Genomic DNA, 17,471 nt, shown 5'->3' on the forward strand with positions numbered 1-17,471 from the left:
AGAGAGAGAGAGAGAGAGAGAGAGAGAGAGAGAGAGAGAGAGAGAAGAGATCCAGGAGGCGGATGGCATAGTCTCTGGCTGCTGAGAGATTAAGAGGAGGCGGGGGAGAATAAAATAAAGCAAACTGCAACTTTCCCAGTGACTGTGTGTGCAGAGGAGACTAACCCGGGCTTCAGTGCAGGATTAGAGCTCTGTTTGATTAGGTGCGCTGGAGTTCTGTAGGACAAGCAGGAGGCAAAGTGCCCGTTGTTATGATAACCCGGCAGACTGGCAGCAGCAGTGGTGGCGGCGAAGCTTGCACAGCTCAAGCATGTGCGTGTCATCTTTGGGGGGAGTTGGTGTTCAAGAGTGGCCCAGCCAGTCTGACGGGTTTGCACCCGGAGCTGGGGAGCTAGCTTGTGGTAGTGTGTGGAGGGACTGGGGCTGGCTCCTTTTCCTTCTCTCTCTCCTGGGTCCCAGGAACTCCCTATTTTTCTGTCCCCCAGAGCTCCCAACCGACTGCTCGGCGGATGCTCTGGGAGCGGAGGGGGACAATCCTGCCGATCTCTGCTTTCCTTCTTCCCAGCCCCAGTCACCCGCTGAGCTGCCGGCAAAGAGTAGCTGCTCATGGGCGGAGTAGTGTGGGGAGCTGGGTGAAGTGGAGACGGCACCTAGACCTGGCAGATCAGGGGAAAGGAAGAGAGCCTGGGGGCAGTAACTCCTCAGTCCCTGGCCTCGAAACCCGGGTAGGGCAGAGCAGGGCATCCCCTTAAGGAGGGGGAAAAAAAGAAGGAAGGGATGAAGGCCGAGGGAAGAGAGGGGTAGAAGCACGCGGAACTCTGGATGCCTCGTTGTTCCCAGTCTCGGGCGCGTCTCTGCTGTTTGGTCAGGGTCCTGGGCAGAGCCATGGAAGGATCTCCCGGGGAGGCATTGGTAGCGGCGGCCGGCGACAGCGGAGGGGGACCGAGGGGGCCAGACGCTCCTGCCCCGCAGAAAAGCGGAGCAGACAGCTGTACCAAAGGGCAGGGGACAGACTCTGGCACAGAAAGCAAAGCGGCCGCCCAGATGCAGCCCTTGGCGTATAATGCAGGATATTCGCAGCAACAGCAGCAGCAGCAGCATCCTGAGGTCTGCCCTCACTCTTTTTGGTTTGATTGCCCTCCCTTTCTCTCTTTCCCCTCCCCCATCCGTTCTCTCTCCCCCCTTTTCCTCCCTCCCTCTCTATGTGGTTCCCACTCCCTCCCTTCTCTCTCCCCACTCTGTGTTCCTCTCCGTCGCCCACACTCTCTCTGTCTCTCATGCAGGCACTCTCTCTCTCTCTCTCTTCTCTCTCTCTTTCTCTCTCTCTCTGTCTCTCTCTGTCTGTCTCTCCTCTCTTTTCCCTGCTCTCTTTTTCCTCTCCCTCTGTCTTCCTCTCTAGAGCTCTTTCTCTTTCACTTTTGCATGTCCTGCAACCTTTTAAAATGTTGCCCCTTCCCTGTGATTCGTCAGACGCCACGGCATGTCCCCCTCTCGCTCGCTCTCTCTTTTTGTCTCTAGCTCTCCCTCTCCCCATCTCTGATTAGATACACTGATTCTTCATTCAATGGACGTCATTTAGAACAGACTCTGCCTTGAGTTGCCTCTTCGCTTCACGCTCGATTTCCAGCCATTCTTCCCTTATTAAGTATTCGTGTAATATTAATAGTCATGAATATCTGCTATTAGGAGTCTCAAGGAAAGCAGTCGATCTCTGTTATTAGAAGCTCAAGTGAAGCAGCCGCTAAGTCAAAGAAGGAGAAAAGAGGGAAAGAAAAGGATTAAGAAACAAGCACATACACTTTTTTTTATAAGAACTTTGAATTATACTATCACGACAGGATAGAGATCGAGTTTTCAACGTCCAATGAAGGGCACCAGCACGAATTGGTTCAAGTTCTGATGGATTATAGTCGTGCTTTTCTTGTTCTCCAGAGTCTCCGGCGTTGTGACTTTGTAGTCATAGTATAGAACTGGGGCTCCTTCGCTTCTCTTTTGTGTTGGGTGTGTGTGTGTATGTGCAGTCGGTCACTTTTCTCTTGATTTTTTTTCTGCCCTGACTCGTTAACCCAGACTTCGCAGATGTTAGTACACAGTTTTTCAGCGATGGTGAGTTTTGTTTTGCTTTGGTTGTTGTTTTTTAACCCCTCTCTCCTCGGGAATTCTCTCTAGAATATTAGTGTCGTTGATGTTGTTGGACTTTGGGTTTCAAGATCAGGTTTCCTCAAAGGCCACTTCTCACACACACACACACACACACACACACACACACCCTACTTCTTTCATTTTTCATTTTTCTCTCTTTTCCATCCTTAAGTCTTATGTATTGTCCCTCCCTACTTTCCTTCCCCCTCCCCCATTTACCTACCTACTGCTTCAAGCCAATGATCAAAAGGCTTGTTCTTGCCATATTAGTCTTCATTTCTCTACGTTTTCACTTGTTACCTTGGTGTTTCCAAGAGTCTAGCCTTTATTCTTAGCCACTTAAAAACCTATCCTGATATACTACCAACCATCTGTATACTTTGCTCCTGTGTTTCCAAGCACCTGAACTTCATAGGATATTGAATTCCATAGAATCTACCATGTACTGCTATTTTGAAAGATACTCAATTTCGATGGTAAAGCCGAAAATCAGTCATTTCATTTGTCCTTACGGGGAGAGGGAGTGAGAAGAGGAAGCTGTACACTGAAGTGTACATCTCTCTTTAAAATCAGAAATGAATTAATCCTTTCCTTTTACATCTTTATTTATTTTTAAGGGTTATTATGCACTTACCAACTCAGTCAAAGAACAGGAGAAGACACATGTCTCTGTCCATAGTCAAACTGATAATTTAAACTGATAATTTAAACTTGTGTTTTCATTACAACTTGTTTCTATTTAAATTGCAGCTTGTTTCTATTTAAATAGTCATGAAATGATAATATTTGAACGTTTATTATTCCTCTAAATAAATCGAATAGGTAAACAACAATAATAAGACCAGTTAGATTCCAGGGCAGGAGGAGGAAGTGGTTCTGCTGTTTAATATCGAGGACTTTTTATTTTGCTTAAGGGAGGTTTGGTGCGGCATTTGAACACTCTCAAATTCAGAAGACCCCTTTCTAGCTTTTTCTGTTTGAAGAAATACCTAGACATGTATTTATCCCCCAGTCTATACCAAAATTCCATTGAAATTTTGAAAATGTCTCTTTCACTTTTGTGGGCTTTCCCCTGAAATCAGAAAGTTATAGAGAATCTCAAAACGCTGTTCCGGCGGCTTAAAAGAATCAAGAATCGAGAGCCTGGAAGTTTCATGAGTAAGCTATTCAAAACCGATTTAATATAAGCAACTCAGATTTTACATCTGTCCTGTTTTCCCTCTCTTCTTTCTCCCTCTCCCTAGGACCGTCATGATGGCACCAGCAATGGGACTGCCCGGTTACCCCAGTTGGGGACAGTCGGTCAGTCACCTTACACGAGTGCCCCTCCACTCTCCCACACGCCCAACGCAGACTTCCAGCCTCCTTACTTTCCCCCTCCCTACCAGCCCATCTACCCCCAGTCTCAAGATCCTTATTCCCACGTTAATGATCCTTATAGCCTGAACCCCCTTCACGCCCAACCTCAGCCACAGCACCCAGGCTGGCCCGGACAGAGACAAAGCCAGGAAGCTGGGCTGTTACACACACACCGGGGGTTACCCCATCAGTTATCGGGTTTGGACCCTCGAAGGGATTATCGGCGACATGAGGATCTACTGCACGGACCCCATGGGCTGAGCTCAGGACTAGGAGACATTCCGATCCATTCAATACCTCACGCTATAGAAGATGTACCGGTAAGAAAAATAAAGTACCCCCTCCCCTTTTTTTTCCTCTCTCAATTAAACGGTAGTTTCAGTGCGAAGTAGGGCCGTACTAGGAGCTTGGGGAAAGGGAAAGATACGTCCTCCTTCCCTGCCTCTCATTTCCCCCAAAGTAGAAAAGTTATCTAAGGCTAAACAGAATCGTTGAAACCGTGGCAAAACCGTGGTGTAGGTGTTTTCTCTTCTTTTCCGTGGAAACGAAGATCCAAAACAAAACAAACAAAAAAGTGGCTGAGAGTTCTCCACCTAGAACAATAGGTTCCTGCTGCTCCCCACAAACAAAGCATGCATTAACATTTTCACTAACATAAATAAATCAAATTAAAGCCATCATTAACAATATCTTCCCTTCTCAATGACAATAAGCTGTTCGGATTGGAGGAGTGTATAATACCACCACAAGGCCTTGCATTGGGATTTCTCACTGTCTTGGGAAAAAACATTAGACTACTAAGAGCTCATTTAAATGCCCTCAAAGCTAAACAAAAAAGTGGGTGAAAGTGGCATTCGAAGAAAAACTATTCTTCCAGGTTACATACAGAGTGGTGAAATGCAAAGTTGTAAAATAAAGGACCAAATCTACAACATATCATGGTCAAAGCAAAATGTAGCAAATCAGACCAGAGGTATATTAAAATGCTGCCTTATCTTTTACTGGAAGTGCTAGTGACCTCATAAATCATTAGTTGGGTTATCAAAGTCCATCAACACCTGCTATATTCTGTATTAAATTAAATGTTTTGAGATTATTGAATAATACATTATTTTAGTTCTAATTCAGTTATCAATACAGTTTTAAATGATTTCTAATTAAGAATGGCATTAGTACGTTTGTTATTTACAATGCAAACTAAGCTACTGTTAATTTGAAAATACCTTGTGAATTTTAATTTAAACCACCATTGTTGCTCTAAATGGTTCCCTCCCAACTTCTAGGAAAATAGAATTAGAACATGCCAATAGTTTTATTAAAACTGCAAGCAGCTCCTTAAAAAGTCATCCTTTTCAGAGGAAATGTATCTGGATGTGATTTTTACTAAAATGCTATCCCAAATTACTATATCAAATATTGCAACAATATGTCCGCTGACAGTTTAATGATTATAACCCCATATTACAAGGCTGATGGTCAGATGAACTTACCTGTTTTCTTGGTCATTTTGAAACCCTGTTTAAGTTACATATTGGACAAAGCAGAAAATTTATTATAGTTCTTATTTGGTCAAGCTAACCACTAAAATAATTGTATTTAGTAGCCTTGAATGGTAAACAGGCACTTTTTCAAAGGGGGGGGTTTCATATCAGATATATATGTACCTATATACATATATTGTATATACAGGTCCCAAAAGGTTTTGGGATACATCTACACACACACACACACACACACACACACACACACACACACACAAAACAAGTTGATGCTTAGCACATTTTCTTCCTGAAACAAAGTAGTCCTCAGAGGAACTTGTTTAATTGAATGAGTTTTAATTTTTTTAAATTGGGGGTCGTAACAATCATGCCCCAAAATATTTTCTTGAATTCTTTACCTAGACCCCTTCTTTGGAATATTCAAATTGCAAAACCATGTTCCATGCTTATTGGAAATCCTATGAATTATAATTGCTATATTTTTTGCAAACCCAGTGGTAGTTGGAACACATCTGTAACATTAAGGCACTCTGGTGAAAATGGTGGGTAAGGAGAAATTAACAGTGATCAAATAAAAATAAGGAAACCTATCATCCCTCTCTACCCCTTTTTAAAAAGTTTCTTTCAAAGGAATCTGGGTCAGGAAAGGGGTCTGTTTCAATTTTCCAATTCTGCAACTACTTAATAATTTAAAAAATCAAGTAGATGGTTAAAATTAATCATAAATATCTCAGTGGGATTTTAAACTTAACAGTTCTCCCTGTATGGAATATGTCAAGAAATAACACAAATAAAAGTATTATGCCACACTACATTTACTTTATGGGTTTAGGGTGCATGCATAAAGGGATCATATTTCCCCATATAGTTAAAACACAAGAACTGCAGCAGTAGTCATTTCTGAACATTTCTCAATTTAATTATACTTAAATCCAGAAGCACTTTAGGCAAGTTACAAATGAGAGCATTGAGTATAATAAAACCTGTAATAAAGCAACTTAGTACCATCCACCCGGAATCATTGAGATCAGGCACAATTAACAAGAGCATAAATCCAAGACAGAATGGAAAATGTTTGAATCAGTATTATTGTTGGACAAAGACTAGAGAAGGAAGTAATAGTTTTTTAAATGGTAATGCCTGTGTTTGGTAACGATTGCGAAATCTTCTATCTCAGCAGCACTGGTGCTAATTTGTAAACACAGCCAGACATTATATTGCCTGTCAGTTTCTGAATTAGAAAACATGATTTCATTTTACTTTCTAATCACGTTTTGACTCCAGCACACAAAAATCCATTTGTAAAAAAACAACACCCAAACCTGAGCCTGGACAACAGCTATGTCAGGGTCTTTATTATATCCATATTCTTGTTATTCAGTTCAGGCAGAGGGGACTATTTTTTTTCCAAAGGAAAGGTGTATTTTAAATATTCGTTAGCTATTTATCGTATTACCTAAAATGTTTCAAAATGATTTTCACCGCTCCCCAGTTACTTCCTCCGCTACTTTCCATTGTTTTTCTAGCTTTAGAAGCCTGAAGCCGAGCAGTAGTTAGCTTGCATACTTTAATCTTGAAATGGGGGAAGGGGGGCGTGGAGAGGGGAAAAGGAGAGGGGGAAGGGGGAAGGTGATGAGGCGCCAAACTTAAGTGAGATTCATTTAAAGGTTAAATTGCACTTTGTCAAAGATAAGGTATCCAGGCTCTAGGTTTTATTCCCAAAGATAGAATATATTGAGACGAGGGTTGTTTGCTAGGGGCGGGAGGGTTTGGCCATCAGTCTGCACTGAAGCCTCTTGATTTGCAAAGCTGAAAATTCCAATAAGCCAACACGAGATGTTTATATATAAATGTCATTATATAGGAGGGGAAATTTCATTTCTACAACCTCCCCTCCCCCCACCATCCCCATACATTCGTTTCCTTTTGTTATGATTACACATTTAAATCCCTTCGTATCCTTTTGTTGCAGCATGTAGAAGACCCCGGTATTAACATCCCAGATCAAACTGTAATTAAGAAAGGTAAGCCATTTCCTTCTGCATTCCAAGCATGTCCTTACAGGCTGTGTACTATTTAAAAGAACTTGCAGAGCTTTATTCTTTTTTTTTTCTCTCTCTCGAAAGGATTTCCTAAAGGCTTGGAGGTAGTAAATAGGCATGGACCAGCAATATTGAAATGATCAGCTTTCTGTTAGTAGTTAGCAGCATTTATATTTTGTTTTCTGTTGGTTGGTGTTTTGAACTTTCTTTGTATATGGCAAACTATTTAATTTGTTGATTGTGTAGTGGCATCTCACTTTTTCAGAGGTTTCATGATTAATTAATTTCATTAGATGAATGGAACTAAAAGCTTATGGATGTTAAGAAACTTATGATAACATATGACAATTTTCATACTGAAATAAGAATAGCTAAAAATGGCATGTATTTCCTCAGAAACAAAATGGCTTTCTTGTTTTTGTTTTTGTTTTTTTTTAAATTTTGTATCCTGTTGGCTAAGGATTTTTAAACAAACCTTTTGTTACTCTGTAAGTTAGGTGCCAAGAAGTTTGGGTTTTGGTTTAAATTTATACCTTCTTCCTAAGGTTTAAGTATAGTTTTTAAACTCTGTGCTAGACATAAAGGAGTATAGTGATTTCCTTGGATTTGTAATTTGTATTGTGTTTAGTTAGTAGAAATAAAGTTGATTGGATTGAGTGTATTTATGTTATTGCTCTAGGTAGCAACATTTCTGTGTTCTGTTGGCAGTGTTATTTCAGAATTCTTTGCATCACCAGAGGATGATGCCATATAAAACTGTTCTCATTTCTAAACCTAATCAGTACACAGATAAGCTAGTTTAAAGTTTCATTTTTGTGTCTGTGAAGCCTTTGTCACATCAAATTAGATGTGCAAGGGATAAATCTTAAGAGATGCTCTTTCCAAGTCGACATGATAATTGGCTCTTTTATTAGTAATCTCCAGAGTTCGTTTAACTCCTATTGTCTCTATTAGCCTCCCCAGAGCTATTAATGTCACAAGTGATCTATCCAAAACCTAAAGCCCCCCCCACATTTAGAATATTCATACTAAAGAACACATAACAGAAAAGCAATATCATACAGTATGACACTGCTTACATATGTATATAACATTTGATGTCTTCTTGGGGAATTTTTAATACAAAACATTATATTTAAATGGTTCTGAGTATATTTGTGTAGAGAAATGAAACTGTTCAATACACTTTCCAGTGGCTTTGAATTTACTCTCACAACTGCTTTCAAATTAAGGGTTTGTGTGTGTGTGAAAGAGATTTTTTAAGGAGGAAGAACCCCCCCCCATTCCCAGTAAATCTACTTAGTCTGCCAAGTTGTTAAAAATTTCTAAAAGAAAAGCACATTTTCAATGTATTCTAATGAAGGCTGATTCACTGTTACTCTACAAGCCCTCAGATGTTCAGGGTCTTAAAACTTGCTCATTTAATGTTGAATATTTAAAAAATCTGAAACTTAGGAAAGGACTCATTTTATCAGTCAAGTATGTTGAGTGTAGAACTAAATCCCCCTTTTATAAGTGGTAGTGTTACTTTAACCCAAAAGTTCAGCTGTAGTCCTTGTTTCTACCCACTGAGCATTAGTTCTCCCAAATACTCTTTGGACCTTCCCTCCTCACCTCTAAAAGATACTGAGAGGACTCCTCTCCGCGCCACCAGCCCCAGGGTCCTTCGAAACCAAACCAAGCATAACTACCGATCAGCTGATACATACCCTCCACACACACCTCTTTTTCCTCCAATCCTAAATTAGTGCTTCTGCTTAAATGTTTTTCCCTGCAAAGCCCTCAACTTTCTCTCCCCACCCAAATGCAAACCCAGCAAATGGAACTGGTTGGAGGGAGACTAGACCAAGCTCAGTACAAGAGCTTATATACCACCTATCCCTGCTTGTATGAAGAACTTATATGCTGCCTAGCCTTGTCCGTATGAAGTTTATATGCCCCCTAGCCCTGCTTATATGATTGCATATTTTTGGGAAGAGCCCCTGATGGGTCCATTGGTGGTGACAGATTCAAAACCTTTTAAAAAAAAAAAAGGAGAAAAGGGAAACATAGACAGTGAGTGAACACGTGGGGGGGGCAAAATCCCTAAATACTAGAAGAGGAGCAATAATAATCATTACTTTAAAATCGGAGAGAAAATAGAGGAAGAGTGGAGAAGAGTGGATTAAGGAAGAGAAAAATGGGGATTAAAGAGGAGAGTTGAAAGGAGGAGAAAGAGAAAGGAGAGAAAAGAACTGGAAAAAAGAGGGAGGAGAGAAAAGGGAAGGGGAAAAGGAAGAAGGGGAGGAAGAGAAAGGAAAAAGGGAAAAGTGGAAAAAAGGGAGAAAAGAAATGGGAAGAGGAAAGGATGCGAGGAAGAGAGAAGAAAGAAAAGGAGAGAAGAGGTGGAAAAAAGAGGGATGAGAGAAAGGGGGGAGAGAAAAGAAAGGGAAGGAGAAACGGGAGAGATGGGAGGAAGAGAAAGGAGAGGGCAGAGCAGGGAAGGGGTAGCAGATGAAAGGAGGCAGAAGGGGGAAGTGGAGGTGGGAGCCAGGGCTACGGAGGTCGCGGGCGCAGAGGCGGCTTGTGGGGACCGGGAGGATGTGTTCACCCGCTTGGTTTGGGGGGTCCTCGGTGGCCCCGGCGCCCACCCACAGCCTCCCCGCATCTGTCTCCGCAGGCCCCGTGTCCCTGTCCAAGTCCAACAGCAACGCCGTCTCCGCCATCCCCATTAACAAGGACAACCTCTTCGGTGGCGTCGTGAACCCCAACGAGGTCTTCTGTTCAGTTCCGGGTCGCCTCTCGCTCCTCAGCTCCACCTCGAAGTACAAGGTCACGGTGGCGGAAGTGCAACGGCGCCTCTCGCCTCCTGAGTGTCTCAACGCTTCGTTGTTGGGCGGAGTGCTTCGGAGGTGAGGCCCGGTGTGGTGTGGCTCGGCCCGGCTCGGCTCGGCTCAGGCTGCGAGAGCCGCGCTGCGCCTGCGCCAGAGCTGAGGCGTTTAGTTCCCACTCCCCCCACCCCCACGCCCCTACCGACCCCTCCCCTTCTGTCTCCCCGCCTTGGGAAGAAGGAGGCGGGGAGAGGAGGACGGAATGAGGAGGGGGGAGAGCAGACTGCGCCTGCGCTCCCGAGTTCCTTCGCTGTCAGCTCCTCTACGTCTTCCCGCTCCCCGCCTCCCCCCCTCCCCCTCCCCCTCCCATGTCGGCCCAGGCCTCGTGCCCGGGCGCTGGTACTGACGCGGTTACGCGCTCTCACTAGGGGATTCTTTTCCTCGGCTTTGGTCCCAGCCGCTGGTGCAAATCCAGCCCTTAAAAATATCTTTCCTTTGGGTCATCGTTTTCCCTTGGCCCGAGCACCCATGCCTTTCTAACTCCTCCGATGGTCCGCCCCCTCTGGGGTCCACCCCCTTGGTCTCCCTCTTCTCGTCACTCTTAGTTCTACCCTAGCTTTCAGCCCCGCGCCGAAGTGGCTTCTTACAGACCATTCTCCAGATTCTGTCCTAACCGCCCCCCTTCCCCCCACGCCCCACCCCAGCTCAACTTGAACGTTGAGATAATTGCTCTCCTGCTGAAGAGCACGAGGGAGATGCTTTCATGTTTTCACTGCCTTTCTTTCCCCTTCCACTCTTTATAGGAAATAAGCCCAATGACTGTCCAAATCCATTTTAAAAACAGATATGCGTGGGCCTACAAAGCTGTGCCTTGAGAGCTGTATCCCCTGCATAAAATATAGCTTGCGTTGTATTTTCAAACCTTTTAAAATAAGCAGCTATATAATCAGTCCAGCTCTTTTCTCTCCCTCTACACTCACTTGGTTTTCTCAGTTTCGTCTGTCTTTAGTAATATACCATCCTTTTCCTTTGCTTTTTTCTTCCCCTACTCTTTTTTCTCTTTGCCCACCCCTAAATTGGGGACTGTTTACCTAGGGGAGCATAATCTAATCCACACAATTAAAGAGCACTTGGGTAGGGAATAAAATCTAAAGTTAATTAATATGGTGATTCATTTAAACAATTTATCTCAACTCAGTTCTGTGCGTGATAGTTTATTTAGACATCTACTTAGAATTGCCTTCTTTTCCCCCTGAATGTAGTGGAATTCTTTAAGGTTGATTTTCTTTTTTCTTTTCTTGACATTTGTAGCTAGGTTGGTGACATGCCATGTAAACAGTTGGTGAAATGAACTTCCCATTGGGGCTAGAGCTATGGCAAGAAAAAAGAGTGATGATAACTTTGGCCACTGTGTGAATAACCCTACAGTGGAACTTGCAAAGACAGTTTAAAGACTCCACTGGGACTTGGTTAGATCAAATGAGATAATGTATGTAAAGTGTTTCACAAACCTCTAAGCAATATATAAATGTCAGCTATTATGTGTTACTGTTATTAGTAACATAGCAATAAGTCAAATGTTCAGAAATAATTCCAACCATAAAATTATTTAAAATGCTGGTAGTTGGTTGTTTGGTGGGCATTTGCTTTGCTGCTTTCCTCCTACTCTTTATGGATTTGGAGAATGAACCTTTCAATATATCATCAAATCTGTTCTTTTGATATAATTTCTCACATGATTCACTCCTTTAGGTGTCCCCGACACCCTTCTCATTAGGTAACTTTCAAAATAATTTAGGGAGAAGTGATATTTAGTAATACAGACACATCATCCTAAATTCTTTTCTTGTGTCCCTGAAACAGGGCAAAGTCTAAAAATGGGGGAAGATCTTTAAGAGAAAAATTGGACAAAATAGGATTAAACCTTCCTGCAGGAAGACGTAAGGCAGCAAATGTCACCTTGCTTACATCACTAGTAGAAGGTAAGTACCTCCACTCCTGGATTAGGAGGAGGCTGCTTTATTTGGAAATATATCATTTTTCCAAGATATTATTTTAGTGATACTTTATATTAGTTTATAACTTTACCTTCTGAGCCAATTTGGTTAGTCCAAAATATTAGGAAATCTTTATGTAACAATAAAATGTTTGGCTAATCCTCTTTACTCTGACCCTCTTCATCTTCACCACATAATTTCACCTCCTAATCCCCATCTGACTTTAAACAATTTGAAATTTCAAGAACTGCAGATTCTCAAAGTTAAAGTTTCTGTCCCCTTTAAAGAACTCAAAAAGTAAATCATTTAAGTTATTCTGACATCTGCGTTTAAGAAATGCATGACCATTGCTTCCTGACTTAATTTGGGCATCCTTGACCTGAGTCATGATTTAAGAGTGTACTGAAAGCTCAGAGGTGCATTCCCTTTTTGGTTCTGGTTTTCTAAACATATGCCCCTTTATTATTCCATTGTGCTGTACTGGAGGAAAAAAAAAATACTGAGCTATTTTAGATTTTTATTGACTTAAATGTGAAAAGCCAAAAGAAATAGAAGCATTGCTGGAGTGATTATCTTATTGCTGGTTCTTAAAAAATAAAAACAAAAGCTGACTGACACAACTTTATCATGAGTTAGGAGTTGAGTGCTCTCATAGTTGCCTATGTCTCTTTATAGGTTATCAATTTTGCTTAAATTTGCTTATGATGGAATGAATTTATAGCTTGCATTTATTTTCTTTGTGTCCTGTTGGAAATGTTTCAAGTTCAAAGTAGAGAAATTAAAAGCACTTAAAATGCCATGCAGATTAAAACTTAACATGTAGAGTGAGTGAATCTTATTTGCATTTTTATAAATTGGAGTGATAGTGGTCAAACCTGGAAATCCTTGTATTTATTTGCTAAGAGATTATAATCCCAGTTGTAGGATGTACTTCAATGTTTTTATTTTGGGGATAGATAACTTTTTAAAAAGTTTAATAGTACAGACTTAGGAAGGTGTCATTACTAAACCCACTGATTTTGTTAGAGGTGAAATACACAGTAATGTTAAGCTATTGTTCTATGCCATAGACCTATGTACAGTAATGTTGAAGTTTAGCACACAATGCGTACCGAACTTACCAATAAGGAGCTGATCTGCAGATAGGTTGATAGTGATGCCTAATTTTTAGATTGAGAGTAAATGTTGGGGGTTGAGTATTGTGGCAGTGAGACAGTTTCTAGAATACTGTTATTGTTTATGATCTGCTCCATTTTATGGAAACAAGCTCCGCTGAGCGGGGCTTTGAAGCTCTAATTGGCGCATGCGTTCTTCCGGAGCTGGAGCTAATGGCAGGAAGCCCTGCAGTAAAAACCAACTGGTTCAGGAAATTAAAACCAAAGATTTGAAAATCAACAAAACAGACGACTCAGTAGAGTGACCCTAAAATTCTCATGGTTAATCGTTTGGGGGTGAACAGATAATTAAATATTATCAAGTTAAATTTTAAGCACTTAATTCTTTTCAGAAAAGCTCCAAAAGTAATTATGAATATTATTCATTAATGTGTTTATGGATGTGAGTTTGTTATAAAAGAACATTTTAACAGTGTCTAGGAAACCATGATTATTGGAAAGGGGGAAGGGAAGGCAGAGAAATTTATGATATTTATGTATCTTGGCCTTTGGTGGGCAGTGGGCATTTACTTTAGTCCTAGGGAAGAAAAATAAAATACTTAAAACAACAATTTTTTACAAGTTTTGGGTTTGCCTGGATGTTATTTTTTTTTAAGGGGAAATGGGGAAAAGGAGAATTCAGTTATTCCCATAGTTGTATATCTGTGTATTGATCCTATATTTCTCTACCTCCTCCCACTTCTCTGTCTTTCCTACCTTCTGCCAGGAGAAGCAGTACACCTAGCCAGGGATTTTGGGTACGTGTGTGAAACTGAATTCCCTGCCAAAGCAGTAGCTGAATTTCTCAACCGACAACATTCCGATCCCAATGAGCAAGTGACAAGAAAAAACATGCTTCTAGCTACAAAGTAAGACATTTCCCTCTGTAGTGTTGGTATAGCTACATTTTGAGAGAAAAACCTTTCTTTTCCTTCCCTAATTTATCCTCCATTCCTTTTCTTGTTAGGTAGCTAAACTATTTTGTAGGTTGCCAAAGTACCATCTCTTATAAAGAAAAAAATAAAGTTCAGTTTGTATCCTTTTCCTCTCTTTCCTCCCTCCAACCCTTTAGCAGTTTTCCTTAATGTAGGATTTGATAGTAGATGACTTTATATTTCAGTGGCTATTTATTTTAAAAGATCAGGACAAAATCCTTAAAGGGGAAATAAGCTTGTCTTTGGACTGATATATATCAGTTTCTGTCTTTCAAGGAGACATTTTCCAAGGATGTGGAGCTCATACTGGCCCATGAAATACACAAACCAGATGCTGGCCCATTTCAGAACTGCTCCTTTTCCTAGCCCCAGTCTTCAACCTTCTCTCTAGGCTTGCCTGATTCCTTCCTGCCTGTTGCCCTCTTTCCTCTAACATTTTCTCCACCCTTTTCCCATGATCTCAGATGTTTTAGGCTACAGGGAATTTATGGAAGAGGTTTCAAAATGGCCCAAATTACACCCACATCCAAATTCAGTCAGGATTTGTCTCTGCCAGGGCTAAATAGGCTTCTCCAGGTGGTATGTTAAAAAGAAAGTGGTTGATATGATGTTTTCTGGAAATTAAAAGGCTTATTTAATTGACCTTAATTACCAATGGAGATGTCACCAAAGGGCACAGAGCCAGAGGGTAGAAGCTGGAGGAGGGTTGCAAAGGAGGCTGCAGTTGATGGTGGATGGAGATAGAGTCAGTTTGTGGTGGGGAAAATAGAAATAGCCTAAGCCTATAGATAGCCAGTCTTTTCCATTTATTCTTTGCTTATCCAGAGCCATCTCCCAGTGTTAGCTCCCTCTTCCCCCTCGCCTTCAATTACCCCAGCTCCCCATCTGCACATTGAGAAACCTTTGAGGCAGAATGGGCAAGGTCCCTGGTTTAGTTTTTCCTGTCAATTAGGCAGGGAGGGTTTCTTCGTTGCAAGTAGCACCAACCTGACTTTTCTCCTTTGAATGGCCCAGTTTGAAACTTTAGTCTTTTTCCTCTCCTTTCACCTTTCAGCACATGCACACACATGTATGCTTGTGTACACGCCCTCAACCTCACCCACTCTGCCTTTAAAAATTTCTCAGCTTTCTTTTTGTAGTTTTTAGGGGGAAAGCAGCATAAGGATGAAATGAACATTGTATCTGTCCTAGATAAGTCACTCTCACTTGTCCCTTTTACATCCTGTTCTTTTAGTCAGAAAAAAGCCAAAACCAAACCTAAAGCATAATCTTTCTTTCCAAGTTCAACTCATTATAGGGGACTATAGAAAGGGTAAAAGGTTTATACCAGATACAAGTGGTGGGCACAGTGTCTGTAGGGGGAACTGTACCCAGTGGGGATGTACCATACTGTTTTTTTTACTGTGAAGGCTAATAGGTGGATCATATTGAAGGTATTTTTCTGTTGCTGAGCATTGCTCCTCTCCTTTGGCCTTCTATGAGCATATATGTACACATGTGCCTGTGACTGTCTGAGAAGTATGTTTGAGGCATGAATGTCTGAGGGGGAAAATGTTTAATGCTGGTTTTTATGAGAAGAAGGTGAAGAGTGGGGTGAATAACTAGATGCAGTGGGATGTATTTGCCTGTATAGGGCCCTTGAGAAATGTATGGAAGTACTGCTTGAGTCTTTAAATGGCCAATAGAAAAAGTAAAATGTAAGTTACTACGTTTTCTCTGTGTATTCGTGTTTGGCCTTGTGGCAAGGAAACCTAGTTCTGTGTTCCAGGTGGTTATATAATCTAGCAGGGAGAAGTGCCCCCCTCTTGCTGCTGCTGACAGCAATGGCTCATTTCTCTTTCTTTCCCTCTCTCTTTTTCTCTCTCTCCCCCGCTCTCTGCTCCACTTGTGCTTCAGACAGATCTGTAAAGAGTTCACCGACCTGCTGGCTCAGGACCGATCTCCCCTGGGGAACTCAAGGCCCAATCCTATCTTAGAGCCAGGCATTCAGAGCTGCCTGACCCACTTCAACCTCATCTCTCATGGCTTCGGCAGCCCGGCAGTGTGTGCAGCAGTCACTGCCCTGCAGAACTATCTCACCGAGGCACTCAAGGCCATGGACAAAATGTACCTCAGCAACAATCCCAACAGCCACACAGACAACAGCACCAAAAGTGGTGACAAAGAGGAGAAACACCGAAAGTGAGGATTTCCCTCCTTCCTTCTCCTCAGCTCCACCCTGCTTCATCTTTTCACCTCTTCCCATCTCCTTTCTCTTCTGCACCCATCTTCTCCTTCATCACCCACCACCACCACCACCACCACCACCACCACCACCTGGCAGGCTACAGCTCTGGAATCGGCGATCGACTGCTGCCCATTCTGTTCTCTGAGTCTGCAGGAATGCTCTCTTCTACTGTCTACCAACCCTGACTCATAATCCCTCTCTGCCTCCTCCCCCCTTCATCATCAACACTCCCTCGCCCCCGTTTGGAGCCTAAGAGAACAGAACAGGCGGTGGAGCCAGCAAAGAAAAGTTCTGTCTGAGTTTGTGAACTTTTTTTTTTAAGTAAACCAACAGAAAAATAAATAAAAAGAAAGAACTTTTTTCTAAAAAAAAAACAGTTAAAAAAATTTTAAAAAAATTCTATGAGCTTCATGGGACTGAATCACCACCTCCCCTTACATTACTTCAGTTAAGATTGTAGCCATATTAAAAAAAAAGGCAAAAAGGATAATGACATTTTTATCAGTATTGTGAATAAACTTGAACACAAAATCCATGCAGTTCCATGTCATGTCTTCAGTTATAGAACCTCTTCCTCTCCAAGGTAAAGCAACCAACTTGAACGTTTTATGACAACACAGTTTGCAGTTACTCTATAAGGGAATCAGTGTTCACGTCTGTATATATTTATTTATGTGTAATTTAATGGGAATTGTAAATATGGTGAGTCTGTTTTAAGCCTTTTTTTTTAATTTATCTGGTGATTTCATTTACCTCTTGTTTAGTGGGGTTTAAATCTTCCCTCTTAGTTCTTCATGTGGCTCATGGTACTTATTTAGAAATCCAAGGTGTGGGGGATTATTTTTTTCTCTGGGATTCATGATTTTTGACCTGTTGTAGCATGTTAAGGCGACAATGAAGCAGCTGAACAATTTTTTTAAAAAGAGAAATAAAATGGATTTTAAAAATGTAATTAGTATTACATTTACATTTACATTCATTGAACTCTAAGAAAAAGTGATATTGGATCCTGGAATGATTTTTAAACATGAGCAGTCTTACAAACCTTATGTCATGAAGATGGGGTGGGGGGATAGGATTTAGGAAAAAAGTTTTATTTTTCTCCACTGTCTTCCCTTAAAAGCATCATCAGAGCAATAAACGGATATTGTCTTTAGTCCAAGGTTAGGGATTCCTCCCACCCCCTATCTTTTTTGTTCAAAGAACTTCAAACATTTGGGACCACCTGGTATCCTGTATTTCCACTGGCCATATTGGAAGCAGTTCTAGTTGTATTGTATTGAGTTGTGCTGGCAGTAGTTTCCAT

General features: G+C 41.6%; 1 protein-coding gene across 8 annotated transcripts in view; it reads left to right on the forward strand.

The window, feature by feature from the left end:
• TFAP2A (transcription factor AP-2 alpha) overlaps positions 1-16,589 on the forward strand; it is a 23,633-nt gene extending 7,044 nt beyond the window's left edge. For 4 of the 8 annotated variants that reach the window (XM_027836498.1, XM_027836805.1, XM_027836621.1 and 1 more), the window contains exons 2-7: positions 3,387-3,821; positions 6,973-7,024; positions 9,702-9,933; positions 11,716-11,834; positions 13,731-13,872; positions 15,835-16,589. In XM_027836498.1, the coding sequence (XP_027692299.1) occupies positions 3,387-3,821; positions 6,973-7,024; positions 9,702-9,933; positions 11,716-11,834; positions 13,731-13,872; positions 15,835-16,123 (1,269 nt within the window). In that variant the 3' untranslated portion in view covers positions 16,124-16,589. Of the gene's footprint in view, positions 1-729; positions 1,108-2,070; positions 2,107-2,151; positions 2,619-3,386; positions 3,822-6,972; positions 7,025-9,701; positions 9,934-11,715; positions 11,835-13,730; positions 13,873-15,834 lie in introns of those variants that run through there. The other 4 variants (XM_027836335.1, XM_027836578.1, XM_027836420.1 and 1 more) reach the window with 4 other exon arrangements.
• The last annotated feature ends 882 nt before the right edge of the window (positions 16,590-17,471 follow it).

This window comes from Vombatus ursinus, unplaced genomic scaffold, assembly GCF_900497805.2.
Source record: "Vombatus ursinus unplaced genomic scaffold, bare-nosed wombat genome assembly UNPS02000577.1, whole genome shotgun sequence".
Lineage (NCBI taxonomy): Eukaryota > Metazoa > Chordata > Mammalia > Diprotodontia > Vombatidae > Vombatus > Vombatus ursinus.